The following is a 15690-nucleotide window of genomic DNA, read 5'->3' as shown; positions in this document are numbered from 1 at the left end:
TCTTGAACTCCTGAGCTCAAGCAATGCTCCCACCTCTGCCTTCAGAAGTACTGGGATTATAGGTGTGAGCCCCATACCTGGCCTATCTTTTTTTTTTTTTTAATTTGAATATTGCTTTCAACTTTTTAAAAGCTGAACCATACTTGCAATGTTTCTGAATATTGCCTATGTTAACTTTTCCACTTAAGAAATAATTCATATTTTAATAATTATGCCTTTAATTTTTTAACTTATATTTTCCTTTTATTGGTATTGATACATTGAGATGAGAAAAAATAACAAGAAAGATGACAAACAAAATCCATAAGTATCTGTCGGAAAAATACTCATTTAACTTTAATGTTTCTTAAGTACAGCTGATAAAATAGTAGCCTGACCTCTCGCCCTGCGTAGCATGGTCTGGCAAACAGCAGAAGGGCCCCCGGGAGCTGGTTGGAAATTCAGGCTCCAGCTCCTCCCCAGGGCCACTGCATCAGGACCTGCATTTGAAAAGTTGAGCTTCCTCCCCGGTGGCATGCTGCAGAACCTGTGGGTCATAGTCATCATCGCACCTTTTTGGTTTGGTTTTGGTTTTCTAGCAGCCATGAAAAAGTACCTGGCATTGTGCCTGGGCTTTTTTTTTTTTTTTTTTTTTTTTACAGGCATGAGCCCGTTTAATCCCTAGGACAACCCTCTAGAGGAGGTGTTATTAGAGGCTCAGAAAAGTTGTCACTGGGCCTGCCAGAGGTGTCACTGAATGATGCTTTCTGGAGTCTGTGTGTCCGAAGCCTGAGACAAGAAAATTGAGGTGCAGCTCCAACTTGTACACACTGTGCTTCTTGGCCAGCTGGATGCCTCAGGAGAACTGCAGAGGCTGCATTAGCCCCAGCAGCGGGAGGCAGCTCTGTCCACAGCCTCTGACCATTCACGGTCCACTTGCGGCCTGGTATAAAGGCCCCAGGACGAAGTCAATCCTGACAAACCCTAGGAGGCCACACATCTCATCTGTAAGCAGGGCTTCCGGAAGCGTTGATTAGAAAAGAAGTTCAGAGGCCTAGACACACACACTTCTCAGGGGTCACCTGCATCCACATAGGCTATGTGTGTATAGCTTCCATTTTTTTGAAGGAAATCATTTGAAAGAATAGATATTTATTAGAAACCAGGTTTGATCTGTTTCTGACGCCTTTATGACGTACTGTTTTCTTGGATTCTACTTGACAGGGGAAATAAAGTCGATGCTAAGCAGTGATCTTCAATCATTAAATAACATTTCTGTTTTCCTGCATAATTTCCTCTTGTGTTCTTAGATAAGACTAAGCCTGTTTTTGTCATACTGTTTGCACATCTGAAAATGACAACTTGTTTGCCAGTAGTAAACTCACAGCCTGGAAAATGATAGGATCCCAAGTTTCCCCAAAAATGTGAGGTACAGTCAAGCAGGCTGGGGAAAAAAAAATACAGAGGTTATCATTATGTTTATATAAAAAATATACCACTTAGCAAAAGAAATTCTGATAAAGCAAAATTAGTGAAATAATTAGGATCAATTTCTGTACGTTCATCTACCTACTTTGCACTTGGATGGAAGTCCTAGATTGGGTCTTAAAAGGAGGGAACATTCTAGAACCCACCAACCCTTCCTGATACTGTCACAAGATTTTTTTCCCTTAATTCTTTTAAAATCAGGGCCACATTTCAACTCCCTGCCCGCTGCCATTTGATGATATTTTTGTTTCTCTTTAGGTATCGTCCTATTTTCTTTTTCTTTACCACTGACATCGGCTTACTTCATACGAATGAGTAATATATTAAATACATATGCATTTAAAATATTGTTTTGATTTGTTTGCGAATTGTTTCTCTTAAAGGGTCTATCTGGGGAAATGAGTAATTTTTCATATCCTGTTCTTGCAGGAAGAATTTTAAATCGTTTCTCCAAAGACATTGGACACTTGGATGATTTGCTGCCGCTGACGTTTTTAGATTTCATCCAGGTAACGTTGAGAGTAATGTCAGGATCTCAAATGGAAAACGGAAGTTCCTATTTTTCAAGCCCTTTTCATGGGGTCTGGGGGTGGGACTCTCAGCCTGGCTGTGTGTAATGTTAACTTAATAAAGGGCCATGTTTGTAAAAGAAAGGTGCGGTTATAACTCAGAGGCTAAGTTGGCGTGAGTAATACCTTGTGTGTGGGAGTGGCTATACAGTCGTGTCAGGGTTAGTTTGAAGCAGCTTCGTGCTTGGTAAGTGGCTCTCCGTCTGCCTCTAGGTATCTGGCGTGGATTTTGCTTTACTGTGAACACATTTCATAATACAGAAACAATCACCTCTCACGGAAAGATAGCCTAGATTAACTAAATTATGCATTGTATTACCACAAAGGGCAAATACTTAGGCACTTTTTTTTTTTTTGGATAGAACCAGGTGTGGTTACTTACAAAGAAAAGATTAGTAATAATAAGGTGAAAATAATACTTTATTAACAAGGACAATAGAGAGCAGTTATTGCGGATACAAAGCCTTTAAAGGCAAGGATATCTAAGCCAATTTGAGTACAGGATCAAAGTCAACTCAGAAAATGTCTTTTTTGTTTTCACACGTTGATTGCTCTAAGTCTTAAGCTGTCTTTAAAAAAAAAAAAAAACCAACAATCCTACAGAAATACCTTCTGTAAAGCTTTTCTTTTGTTTGTGAACTTGAGGCTCTAAAGAATAATATTGGGTCATCTCTCATCTCCTTATTCAGTACTGTTGCTCATGTGGTTTGGTTTTATTTTTTTTTTTCCTATTGTTTAATTTTGTCTACTTGTCAGTGGTTCAAGCTGGGGCACTTTTTTTTTTCCCAAGTGTTTATTTTGGAAATGCATCTATTAAAAGCTATACATATTCCAAAATCTCAGCTGCTGTTGCTAACACTTTATGAAATTTGAACCTCTGTGACTTTTTCTAAGTGCCAACTTAGAATAGTTGTAATCATTAGCTGAATTTAAAGCCATTAAATAGAAATACTACAGTTGGGGTCTGCAATTTTGGCTTGATCCTGTGATCCCCCTACCCCTGCTTTTTTCTCAATGCTCAGATGCTTTAGATCTCCTCTGGAGCCACAGTTATAAAGGAAGCAAAATTACTTAATTTGGAAAATTAGCTATGTAAGAAAAATCAGTCATAGGCTTGAAATGCTTATAGGAATTCCTGTTTGTCACACAGCAAGGCAGCAAATGAGCATGTGACTGCAAACAGTATAGCCCATGGGCGAAGGCATCCACTGTTTACCGAGGTGAAGTAAGCTGAGACTCACAGGTGTATTATTTTTACTGCAAACAAGGACTTCTGATTTTTTTTTTCTTTTGCAAACATTTTTAAAATGTGCCCTCCTGGGTTTAGCTATATTATTTATCCCTCAGAAGCCATCACTAAAACAGTTGCCCTGTTTTCATAGAATGCAGATTATTGTCTGTACACATTTTGACAGGGATTGTTAATTACTTCAAGAAGATTTTGTGAAAGTTTCTGTTTCTTTGCAACAGGAAGCTAGGCAAAGGTTGAGTTTCCGAAGCTGGCTGGCCCACTATGTGCTTAGCAGAGTGAGTGGTCGTAATTAGTATCCCTTATGTGCTTTGTCTCACATATGGAGGGAGAGGGATGGATGCTACTTGATGTCAATATAAAACATTTCTTAGAAGCATGAGGAGGGAAAATTCTAGTCTCGTTGTACTTCTATTTAACCAGAGAGACAAGGGCGTTTGTTATTATCCACTCACATAATCTTGGTAAACTTAACGTTGTGGAATCCTACTGGCCCCAATTAGCTGATTTCTTGAATCTACAGCGAAGGTTAAATCCTAATGTTATTGTCTCCAAGAAAGGAGTTTTATCTAAAGGATAACTTAGTTATCAATTATGATAAAGATCTATTGTCACTTGTTTTGTTTGCAGGTGTCTTTAATAAGGCTTCCCATAATCCCTTCAGGAAGAAATATTTTCTCCTTTTAAAAATAGTATTAGCTAAATATAAAAGCTCTGGTCCCTGCCATTGTTGTTGATTCTTTGAGGGACATTTCCCAACATTCATTGTTTAAATGGTTGTCAGGAAGAATCAAGTGAAACGTGGTAAACAATGCAGTAACTGGTTCATCTTACTTTGTGTGCCGAGCCTTTCTCCCGGGGATTTGCATTCGATGAGTGGGCTTTTGACTGAGGTATCGCCAGGATCATTTTGAAGTATTTGGGCCTGTTGCTATATTAGGAAGTGAAAATTTTTATTAAAGCCACACACCCAAAAAAATGCATTTAACCTGCCCTCAAATAAAGGCCAACAAAAATCTAAATGTAAATTTTTTTTTTTTTTTTTAAAGTTGCCTAGGCCTCTCTGTAAGGATGAAAACAGCCCAGTGCTGTTCTGGGACTCTTAATGGAATCATGTAAACTTAAAATAAACACTATTATGGTAAGCACATAGAATGAAAACTAATTTTCCAAATCAAATACATTATATTCAATTCATTTTCCCCAATCAACCAAATGTTTAAAACCTGTTAGTTATAACAGCAATCTTCTGGAAATTAATTAGAAGCCTATTAGCTCTGCTAGCTGAGCCGAATGAAGGGGGTTGCTCGGTACATTTCTAAGTAGTCTCCTGAATTAAAGCAAAGCAAGGTCAAAATGACAGTTAGCTTTGTTCACCTCATGGCTTTGCTTAAAGTCGTTGATCTTTTAGGGGGGAAGGAGGGAGGTGTTTTGTTTTGCAAAGGAAATTTTGTCTACTTTGACTCAGTTCTGTGATACATTTTTAAAATTTATTTCTAGAACCAGTCGGGTGAGCCATACAGGAAGCATGATCTTATCTGTGTGAATAGTAGCCTTCTCCATTGCATGGGCATCTGAAATGGAGTTGAATTTTAGGCCTCTTGTCTACCGCATCAATTCTTCTACAGGGTTTATTTAGCCCCTTTCAAAATTCAGATAGTAGGACATTTCCTGGATGACTTTGTGTTTAATGTCATTAGCAAAACATGCTTCGGACATTGGGGCCCTGGGTTTTGTGGCTGTCATCAGGTTCTATGGGTAATAAACATGCTGCTGACATCACGGGCCCTGGGTTTTGATGGCTCTCGTTAGGTTCAATAGGTAATAATCACGGTGACTAGCAGTTCCTCCTAAGCCCAGAGAAACTCACAGAAAGTGGGGCCTTCTCAACCCAGCAGCTGAGATTGACTGAAACAATTGAGTTTAAAAAAACTGGGAATTTCTTTGTCAAGATGTTACCCTTGGTGTTATCTAGCTGACTGATCGACAGGGGAACTACGTATCATCAGAACCAACTACGGATGGTATTCTTGAGCCAGAAAGAACTTTGGCAGGGTGTATAGTAACAAATAGAATGAAGATTAAAATCCACAGAAAAGTTAGGTATCTTCATAAAAAGGGAGTTGAAATTCTGCACTTACCAGAACATTCAGACTAAGACTGTCGAGTTGTTATTCTTACTAAAGCTGAGATTTAAAATCAAATAGCTATAGAAATAAATAATGTAGTTGCATTTATCCATGTGACTTTCTTTTTTTTTTTTTTGAGATGGTCTCACTCTGTTACCCAGGCTGGAGTGCAATGGTGCGATCTCAGCTCACTGCAACCTTTGCCCCCCAGGTTCAAACGATTTTCATGCCTCAGCCTCCTGAGTAGCTGTGATTACAGATGACCACCACCACTCTAAGCTAATTTTTGTATTTTTAGTAGAGACAGGGTTTTGCCATGTTGCTCAGGCTGGTCTCGAACTCCTAACCTCAGGTGATCCACCCACCTCGGACTCCCAAAGTGGTGGGATTACAGGCATGAGCCACTGCACCTGGCCTCATGTGACCTTTTTAATCCAGAGCATTCATGTTTGATTACGTTTTCTGTATGATGGTGATCGTTTTATTGGTTTTGTAAGTAGGAGTCTGGAACTGTGGACCATTGGGTCAGAACTGAAATGTTTCCAATTGAGTTTGCCAAAGACTGGAGGGGTAGATCTGAGAGGAGAACCCTCTGCTTGTGGCTTGGTGTCTAGAATGTAGGCTCTGTAGAAGCAAGTCTGAAACCATGCACAGATTTTATTACTCTCCTGATGAAATCGCTGAGATAAGGAAATTCTGGTTTACATGTGACCAGATTTGCTGGCCAGATAGAGGCAATTAACCTAACTTTGATTTTTGGACTTCAATAAAATATTTGTATTTGTCAGTTTTCATTTGTTTTTATATAGTTAGATGTTGGCATTCATTGCAGATGGGAACAGTGACACTGGTAACTTAAAAGTGGGTGTCATTTGCTGTCCTGTATTAAGGGAAGAAACCCAGAGGGGCAGCGAGGGTAATGTGTCACTTTGGAACTCAGATTGGCTCAGGTGTGCAACAGTAGTGAATAAAGAAAGGTGAGGTTTTTGATTAGGCCTTTCGGAAGGAAAGCCAGAATTAAGGGAAGTTTTTGAATATATCATAAGATATAAATATATCACTGGAAATAAATAACTTATAGAATACAAATGAACAGTCTGCAAGTTACCTCAAGGTTGCCATGGGCTAATCAGATAATTTAGCCAAGGCTGGCAGTGCACATCTGGCTTATAAAGGGTTGTTCAAACATGTTTTTCTTGTCTGCTTTTTCAAAAATTGTAACAGCTTTGAACATCTACAATATTTCTAAAGCCAAGTCATTTATGAACATAGAATGGCTCTTCACAGGTTAAAAGTGAATATCTTGTTTTCATAAAGAATTGAAATACAAATAGCATAAAGATCTTCATCTGGAACTTATGTTCTTTGAATAGGAATTTGGCATTCAAAACATAGTATGTTTGCGTAAATCAACAAACAAAAACATAGAGATGATAGTCAACATTCACATTTTAAAGTGCTTGATTACTTCCTTTTTTTCTGTGGGTTTTTTTTCTTTCTTTCTTTCTTTTCTGAAACAGGGTCTTGCTCTGAAGCCCAGGGTGGAGTGCAGTGGTGCAGTCTCAGCTCACTGCAGCCTCCACCTCCCGGGTTCAAGCAATTCTCATACCTCAGCCTCCCGAGTAGCTGGGACTACAAGTGTGCACCACCATGGCCAGCTAAGTTTTGTATTTTTAGTAGAGATGGGGTTTCACCATTTTGCCCAGGCTGGTCTCTAATTTCTGACCTCAAGTGATCCTGCTGCCTCAGCCTCCCAAAGTGCTGGGATTACAGACATGAGGCACCGCGCTGGGCCAGAATTGCTTGATTACTTCCTAATATCAGCACCAATGCCAGCATCATCAATCTCTTCTTCCATTTTCTTAAAACAATAATTGGATTAATAGGTACCCTATCTGTAATATTTGTATTAATAATATCTTATTAGCATTTTAATTAGAAATTTAATATTAATGATTTGGAATCAGTAGTTTTCAACAATTTTAATAGTGCAAATTTATTTGTAGTATTTGATGGGGAGATATGGTGTTTTGTGACTATATTTACAACTGGATGTATCTAGGAATATCTCAAAGTTTCTCCCAAAAGGAAAACATTTCTATTACAAATATGTGACTTGTGAAAATAATTTGTAATTCTTTTCAATATATCTCATTTTTTTTTTTTTTTTTTTGAGACAGAGTCTTACTCTATCACCCAGGCTGGAGTGCAGTGGGGTGATCTTGGCTCACTGCAACCTCCGCCTCCTGGGTTCAAGCAATTCTCCTGCCTCCGCCTCCCGAGTAGCTGAGATTACAGGCACCCACCACCACGCCTGTCTAATTTTTGTATTTTTAGTAGAGATGGGGTTTCACCATGTTGGCCAGGCTGGTCTGGAACTCCTGACCTCAAGTGATCTGCCTGTCTCGGCCTCCAAAAGTGCTGGGATTACAGGCGTGTGCCATCACACCTGGCCAATACGTGTCATTCTTATTACATGTCTTCCTTTTTATTTTTTTTTCCCACCAGCTTTTTATTGAGCTCCTACTATATGCTGAGTATGCAGAGGTGGAAAAGATAGAGGCTTTATCTTCATCCACCTGAGAAGCATTTATTGAGTATCTTGGGTGTACTAGGCCCCATGTTGGGCTTGGAGATATGGGGCTAAGTGAAATTGAATTCCCTTCTTCTATGAGTTTACTCTATTGGGAGGGACAGATAGAAAGCAGTTACCATGCTGTGTGATAAGACTTACAATAGAAGGGATAGTGTAGGAGAGAATGGTTAAGGTCTCAGCACGAGACAAATTTCCAATCCTAGCTCTTTCACTTTAAGTTCAATTATGGCTTCCTCCAAGACTGGCCATGCAACACCTAATGCTGGAGTGGGGACTCAAACCCTCTTCTCACAGTGCAGCCATATGTTAGAATAAATATCTAAATAGACTTGTTTTGCTTTGCTTGCCTTTGATTTGTGGCTACAAAGGACATACAAAGAGCAAAATTCAAATTTTCTGGTCCTTACATCTAATCTCTCTTTAACTTTTGGAAAGAAACTATGTGCATGCCAGACTGTTGGTGCCCGTGTGTGTGTGTGTGTTTGCACACCTGTGGCTCACCCTCAAATGTACCCTTCTAATTCTTCATCCTTTAAGGACCAGCGAAAGTCTCTCTTTCTCATTAGTGATGCTTTTCTTTACCACTCCATTCTGTAATAAAACAATCTCTAGGTCCTATAAAAAGAAGGGTTCATATAACACCAGGCTGAGCACTGCTCTGAGCATATTTCACTTGCCCCATCTCATTTAAACTTCACTCATGGTCGTTGAGTCAATCAATATTTCTTGGACACCTCCTGTATGCCAAGTACTTTTCCAGGATCTAGAGCATGGAGCAGTTAACTGGGTATCAGCTTCTAGGAATTGGCATTCTAGTGCAGGAGGTCGATAATAAACAGACCAATAAACACAAATAATCTAAGTTAGTATAGGTCTAGTGTGTTCAGCAAAGGAAAGTGTTTGCTAATGACTGGACCAGCATAGTCAAGGAGGAGGTGACGTTGAGTTTGAAAAATAAGGAAACAGCCGTGCAAAGAAGATATGGGGGCAGGTTGAGGGAGGGGCACATTGTATGGAGGAGGAACAGGTGCCAGGTCTCCAGAAGGGAACCAAGTGGCATTTCCTCAGGCAGAGAGATGCCGAGCATGAGCAGGGTACCTGTAGTCCCAGCTACCTGGGAGGCTGAGGCAGGAGAAATCACTTGAACTTGGGTTGTAGTGAGCCAAAATTGCACCGCTGCACTCCAGCCTGGGCGACACACTCTGTCTCAAAATAAAAAAAAAAAAAAGAAAATAGATTTAACGGACTCACAGTTCCATGTGGCTGGGGAGGCCTCACATGGTGGAAGGTGAAGGAGGAGCAAAGGCATGTCTTACATGGCAGCAGGCAAGAGAACATGTTCAAGGGAACTGCTGTTTATAAAATCATCAGATCTCATGTGACTTATTCACTATCACGAGAATATCACGGGAAAAACCCAACCCCATGATTCAGTTACCTAACCCTGGGTCCCTCCCACAACATGTAGGGATTGTGGGAGCTACATACAGTTCAAGATGAGATTTGGGTGGGGACACAGCCAAACCATATCTATCACTAAGTCTCTAATAATAGATTATTTGTCATCTGGTGCCCACCCATCTCCCTATAGAAAGTCATATAATGCTCATTTAATATGAGCCTATGATATTTTAGATATAAACCTTTCAGAAATTGTGGTACTAGCCTTTTTTTCTTACCCCCTGTGTCTTTAGAATTAAAGGTAGACAAACTTAGTTTCCTTTCCCCAAAATTCTTTTAGACATTTTGAGTGGTCGGTAAGATTCCCAGCTGTGGAGACTACTCATTTAAATAACTGTATTCCTGGTTTTATGATAAACCTGGTCTCAAACCCAGGTACCAGAGAAACTGTGACTGTTTTTTAGATATGAGCATCTTGAAGCTCAGGAGAGAGAGGACACTAGATTTTCTTTTCTTTCTTTTTTTTGAGATGGGGTCTCGCTCTGTCGCCCAGGCTGGAGTGCAGTGGTGTGATCTCTGCTCGCTGCAAACTTTGCCTCCCAGGTTCAAGCAATTCTCCCATCTCAGACTCCTCCACAGTAGCTGGGACAACAGGTGTGTACTACCACACCTGGCTAATTTTATTTTTTGGTAGATATTTGGTAGATACGGGGTTTCACCATGTTGGCCAGGCTGGTCTCGAACTCCTGACCTCAGGTGATCCACTCACCTCAGCCTCCCAAAGTGCTGGGATTACAGGAGTGAGCCACCATGCCCAGCCTATATCTTTATCTACAGTATTCTGATGCACCTTTGTTCAGGTTGTGATATATATAGCTCTGTGGTAATACTGTATAAACAAGGAAAAATAATTAACTGTGGCAAAAGCAAAGGCACATTTCTATAGTTATTGTTAAAAAATAACTTTACATTAAAACTTTGTAACAACTGGTGATTGTACATTGTACTAATATTATTCACTGGAAGTGCATTCTTTATAGAAAGTTACATAAGTATACTAAAGAGTTAAATTTAAATACTATAAACATATACAGTACACAGCATAAATATTTTATTTTTGTGAAATAAAAACACCTCATGGTTTAATTAAATGGAATGTTTCTGTCACAATTTATACTTTGAATACTCTAGTTTTGTTTTGTTTTGTTTTTATGAGAGGAGTTTCACTCTTGTCACTGAAGCTGGAGTGCAATGGTGCCATCTCGGCTCACTGTAGCTTCTGCCTCCCTGTTCCAAGTGATTGTCCTGCCTCAGCCTTCCAGGTAGCTGGGATTACAGGTGACTGCCACTATGCCTGGCTAATTTTTTTATTTTTAGTAGAGATGGGGTTTCACCATGTTGGCCAGGCTGGTCTTGAACTCCTGACCTCAGGTCGTCCACCCATATCAGCCTCCCAATGTGCTGGGATTACAGGCATGAGCCACCACGCCCAGCCTGAATACTCTTAAAAACTGTCAGTAAAGGATCTGAACTCCCCCACAGCCCCATATATTTGATTTTAGACAACAAAGTCTGGGTGCCTTATTTCATGTGTGAAAGAGAAATAGAATCTCAGGTCCCAGACTCCCTATGCCAAAGGGAAAGTTAAGCTTGGGAACAGAGTCACCAATACCATCTTTCTTTTGTTCCCAAACAGATAGCCATGATTTCACAACCCTACTATCCTGTGTCACTGCCTCATTTCCTGTACTCCCTCCTTTATCTTAATATAAAATACAGATTGACTGAGTGTGAGACAATGCACAATCCACATTTTCTTCTACTCCCTCTTTTCACATGTAAAATGTAGATATACTGAGGCTAATCAGGGTCTCACAAGAAGGTGACCATCTCCCTCACTGTCTACCCTCCCTCCCTTTTTCTTTTTTTTATTTTTTTTTCCCTTCTGCTTGCTCTTCTTTAAATACTGAAGTTTACAAAACTCCCTCTAGAAAAAAGCACAGATCACAGATGCCCCTGCCACATTCTCATCTGTGGCTAAATAAACCTCTAATCGATTGAGACCTGCCTTAGTTACTTTTTGGCTAAAATATACGCGTGTGTGTGCATATATATATATATATATATATATATATATATATATATATATGCACACACACGCACATACCCCTCAAGAAGCAATTAAACCGTTGATATGTAATCTTCCAATTAAAGTAGCTTGATGCCCATCTTAAACTGTAAGTTGAGGAAAATAACATTTGTGGCTGTAATAGATGATTTATGCAGAGCTCTAGGGCAATCGGAGTCTACATTTTAGCCAGCCTTGTACTCTTGTGTATGGAATTCATAGTTGAACCTATAGAGAGCTGAACCCATCTAAGGTCTTTGAGCAGCTAAGTGGCAGCTCATCTTGTAATTTTAAGGTTAAACAAGGATGTGTGATGTGTGCACATGCATCTCTCTCCTTTAGAGACGTTATTCCCAGTTGATGGACTTTACTGAAAATCAGCCAGGCCGGTAACCGGCTTACCCTGTGCACACGTGGTGGTTGTCCTCTGAGTTGTGCCTGGTTGCTTCCTGAAAAGGGTCATTTTCAGAGTTCTCCCTGCTCTTTGCGGTCACCTGAAAAAGGTCTTTGTGGCAGTGGATGCCTCCTCTATCTTGCTGTTCTCATCATCATCTGCATCAGCATCTTGGGGTTGGACAGCAGATCACTCCATTCCAAGCTATGCTGTTGGGAGGCTTCCCTTGGCTTTGGAACTCTTCACTTACCCCATTGCAATTCAGTGTCCAGCAGTGCCGAGGCCACTAGGCTTAGTCACCATACATCTGCCTGGTGGAAACCTGATTGTGTTTCAGGTTTGGCTTTGTTGTATGAGGTTTTCTGTTTTCAGGAGAATTGTGGATGGAGTTAGTGAAGCCAATAGCAGCACTAATGGAGCTTTATGCACATTTGAGTGAAACTGAAAGTTAAGGTATTAACTTCTAACTTGTCCTTGAACCTCCAGGGGTAGATGTTAAATGTATTCTTTAATTTTCTTGCTAATTAGTGCTCTAGGGAGGATGAAGAAGTGAACAACTACTCTTGTTGACTAATCCAGTGGTCCCCAACCCCTGGGCCACAGACCAGTACTAGTCTGTGTGGCCCATTAGGAACCTGGCCACACAGCAGGAGGTGAGCGGTAGACAAGAAAACAAAGCTTGCTCCCCGTCACTCACATTACCGCCTGACCTCTGCCTCCTGTCAGATCGGCAGCGGCATTAGATTCTCATAGGAGCACGAACCCTGTGAACATTGTGAAATGTGCATGCTAGGGATCTAGCTTGCATCTACCTTATGAGAATCTAATGCCTGATCATCTGTCATTGTCTCCCATCACCCCCAGATGGGACCGTCTAGTTGCAGGAAAACAAGCTCAGGGATCCCACTGATTCTACATTATGGTGAGTTGTATAATTATTTCGTTATATATTACCACGTAATAATAGAAATAAAGTACACAATAAATGTAATGGGCTTGAATCATCCTGAAACTACCTCCATCACCATCCATGGAAAAATTGTCTTCCGCGAAACCAGTCCCTGGTGCCAGAAAGGTTGAGGACTGTGTTCTAATCCACTCGTTTGTTTTCATCACCTTCTGGATTCACAGCACCCTCCACTCCACCTGTAGCACATGCCTGCCACTGGGCTGCCTCTGGCGGACCCCACTCTCTGCCCCAATCCTTGGCCTCATTATGCTTCCTCAGAGTCAGTTGTGATTCTTCCTCAACGTATTCATGCTACTTATCCTTGTTACTGTAATTTTGTGATGGCAATACTTATCATATAAACTGATGAAACAGGAATGCCATAAGAAAGATTTGTTTGACAAGTTGAAGCCTTGGGAAAGAAAGCTTCACTTTAAAAAATTGTTAACAAATTATGTGTGGATGAGAATAAATGCGGTGGAGATGAGAATTGGAGGAAAATAGGATTGTGTGCTAATAGCTTCACACGTGTCTTGAAATTCATAGATGATGTATTATGTGTGTGATATATATATAAGAAAGACCATGAAAATCTCCAACATCAGACCCGGACATGTTTTTTCATGCCTGTAATCTCAGCACTTTGGGAGGCTGAGGAGGGCAGATCACTTGAGGTCAAGAGTTCCAGACTAGCCTGACCAACGTGGCGAAGCCCCATCTTTACTAAAAACGCAAAAATTAGCTGGGTATGGTGGTGCACACCTGTAATCCCAGCTACTTGGGAGGCTGAAAGAATTGCTTGAACATGGGAGGTGGAGGTTGCAGTGAGTCAAGATCATACCACTGCACTCCAGCCTGGGCAGCAGAGAGAGACTCCATCTCAACAACAACAACAAAAAAACCCAAACCAAAAAAACCTCAAAACCAACTTTAAGGATTTTGTATTGTGTATCCCTTATTTCCATGCTGGCCAAATACAAGTTCACATCACAGCAGCAAAGGGCTTCGTCTGTTGCCCTGCTTGGGGAAGCTGGTAAGGCTTCCTGGTTATTCCTGAGCCATATGTAGGGGAGAAGGAGGCACATATGGCAGGAAGTGCAGGAGTTTAGGATATCTACAGGGACACTGCAGTGTGGAATAGCTGCATCAGGAGGTTTGAGACAAGGCATTAGAGGAGATCAGATGGAGAGATGCAGAGGGGCCAGATCACAAGAAGGCTTGTTTCTTAAGCACAGGAATTTAGAGTTTAGAGATTTGGGTGGAAGGATATGGAGAGGAATGGGAGACTGTCAGAAAGATGGGGTTGTACCAGCATCAGGAAAACAAGAAAGGATACTGGTTTGGACAAGTTTCTCTTTAGGACATCCAGGTCAGAATGCCTTGTGTGGCTAATGAAAGCCCTTGCTTCTGAATAGGGGGCCCACATTGCAGGATAGTCGATCCCCTCAGGCATGTATCATTCACAAGGCTGTGTCCCAGTAGAAGGCCAGTTAGGTTTGCACACCACCGTGAATGCTTTACTAGATCAACTGTTAAAGCTGTCATATATCTTGCCAATCCTGTCAAATTATAGTTGCTTGCAAAATTGGAGCTGTTCTCAATTCTAAAATTAAAAGGAAGCCAGCATCATTTATGTGGTCTGTTTAGGGTGATTCTACCTCAGGATATCAGAGCCATGAAAATTCCCTTTGCCACTGCTCTTGGTTCTCTAGGAAAAGCTTCAGGTTTTGTTTTTGTTTTTGTTTTCTGTTTTTTTGTTTTTGAGGTGGAGTCTCGCTCTGTCGCCCAGGCTAGTGTGCAGTGGCGTGATCTCAGCTCACTGCAAGCTCTGCCTCCCAGGTTCACGCCATTCTCCTGCCTCAGCCTCCCAAGTAGCTGGGACTACAGGTGCGTGCTACCACGCCAGGCTAATTTTTGTATTTTTAGTAGAGACAGGCTTTCACCGTATTGGCCCGGCTGGTCTCGAACTCCTGACCTCGTGATCCACCCACCTCAGCCTCCCAAAGTGCTGGGATTACAGGCGTGAGCCACCGCGCCCGGCCCAGCTTCAGGTTTTAAAGGTGTGAGTGTTGAGTGTGCTACTGTGAATAAGATTAGATGTGACTGGGCCAGGTGTGGTAGTTCACACCTGTAATCCCAGCACTTTGGGAGGCCAAGGTGGGTGGATCACTTGAGGTCAGGAGTTTGAGACCAGCCTGGCCAACATGGTGAAACCCCATCTCTACTAAAAATACAAAAATTAGCTGGGTGTGGTGGCAGGCCCTTGTAATACCAGCTACTTGGGGGGCTGAGGCAGGGAGAATTGCTTGAATCCAGGAGACAGTGGTTGCAGTGAACCAAGATTGTGCCATTGCACTCCAGACAGGGCGAGACTCGATCTAAAAAAAAAAAACAAAAAAAAAGGTGTGACTAGATATCACTTGTAAGTAAATAACTTCAAAGTATAATGTAGGGGCCAGGTGTGGTGGTCCATGCCTGTAATCCCAGAACTTTGGGAGGCCGAAGTGAGAGGATTGCTCAAGGTCAGGAGTTCAAAACCAGCCTGGGCGACATAGTGAGACCCCTTCTCTATAAAAATAATAAAAGACTTTGCCAGAGATGGTGTCTCATGGCTGTAGTCCTAGCAATTTGGGAGGCCGACCTGGAAAGAACTCTTGAACCCAGGAGTTTGAGACCAGCCTGAGGATTATGGTGAGACCCTGTCTCTACAAAAAAATAAAACAATTAGCTAGTTGTAGTGGTGCGTGCCTGTAGTCCCAGCTACTCTGGAGGCTGAGTCAGGAAGATCACTTGAGCCCAGAAGTTCGA

The 15690-nt window shown here is 41.3% G+C and overlaps 1 protein-coding gene across 7 annotated transcripts in view; it reads left to right on the top strand.

Moving 5' to 3' along the window:
- Nucleotides 1–15690, top strand: part of ABCC4 (ATP binding cassette subfamily C member 4) — a 282364-nt gene that overhangs the window by 183613 nt on the left and 83061 nt on the right. For all 7 annotated transcript variants that reach the window (XM_001137006.7, XM_016925451.3, XM_063792279.1 and 4 more), the window contains one exon: nucleotides 1897–1976. In XM_001137006.7, the coding sequence (XP_001137006.1) occupies nucleotides 1897–1976 (80 nt within the window). The remainder of the gene's footprint in view (nucleotides 1–1896; nucleotides 1977–15690) is intronic.

Source organism: Pan troglodytes, chromosome 14 (assembly GCF_028858775.2).
Source record: "Pan troglodytes isolate AG18354 chromosome 14, NHGRI_mPanTro3-v2.0_pri, whole genome shotgun sequence".
NCBI lineage: Eukaryota > Metazoa > Chordata > Mammalia > Primates > Hominidae > Pan > Pan troglodytes.
Note: the sequence above shows the minus strand (reverse complement) of the source record. Positions and strands in the feature narration are given on the sequence as shown.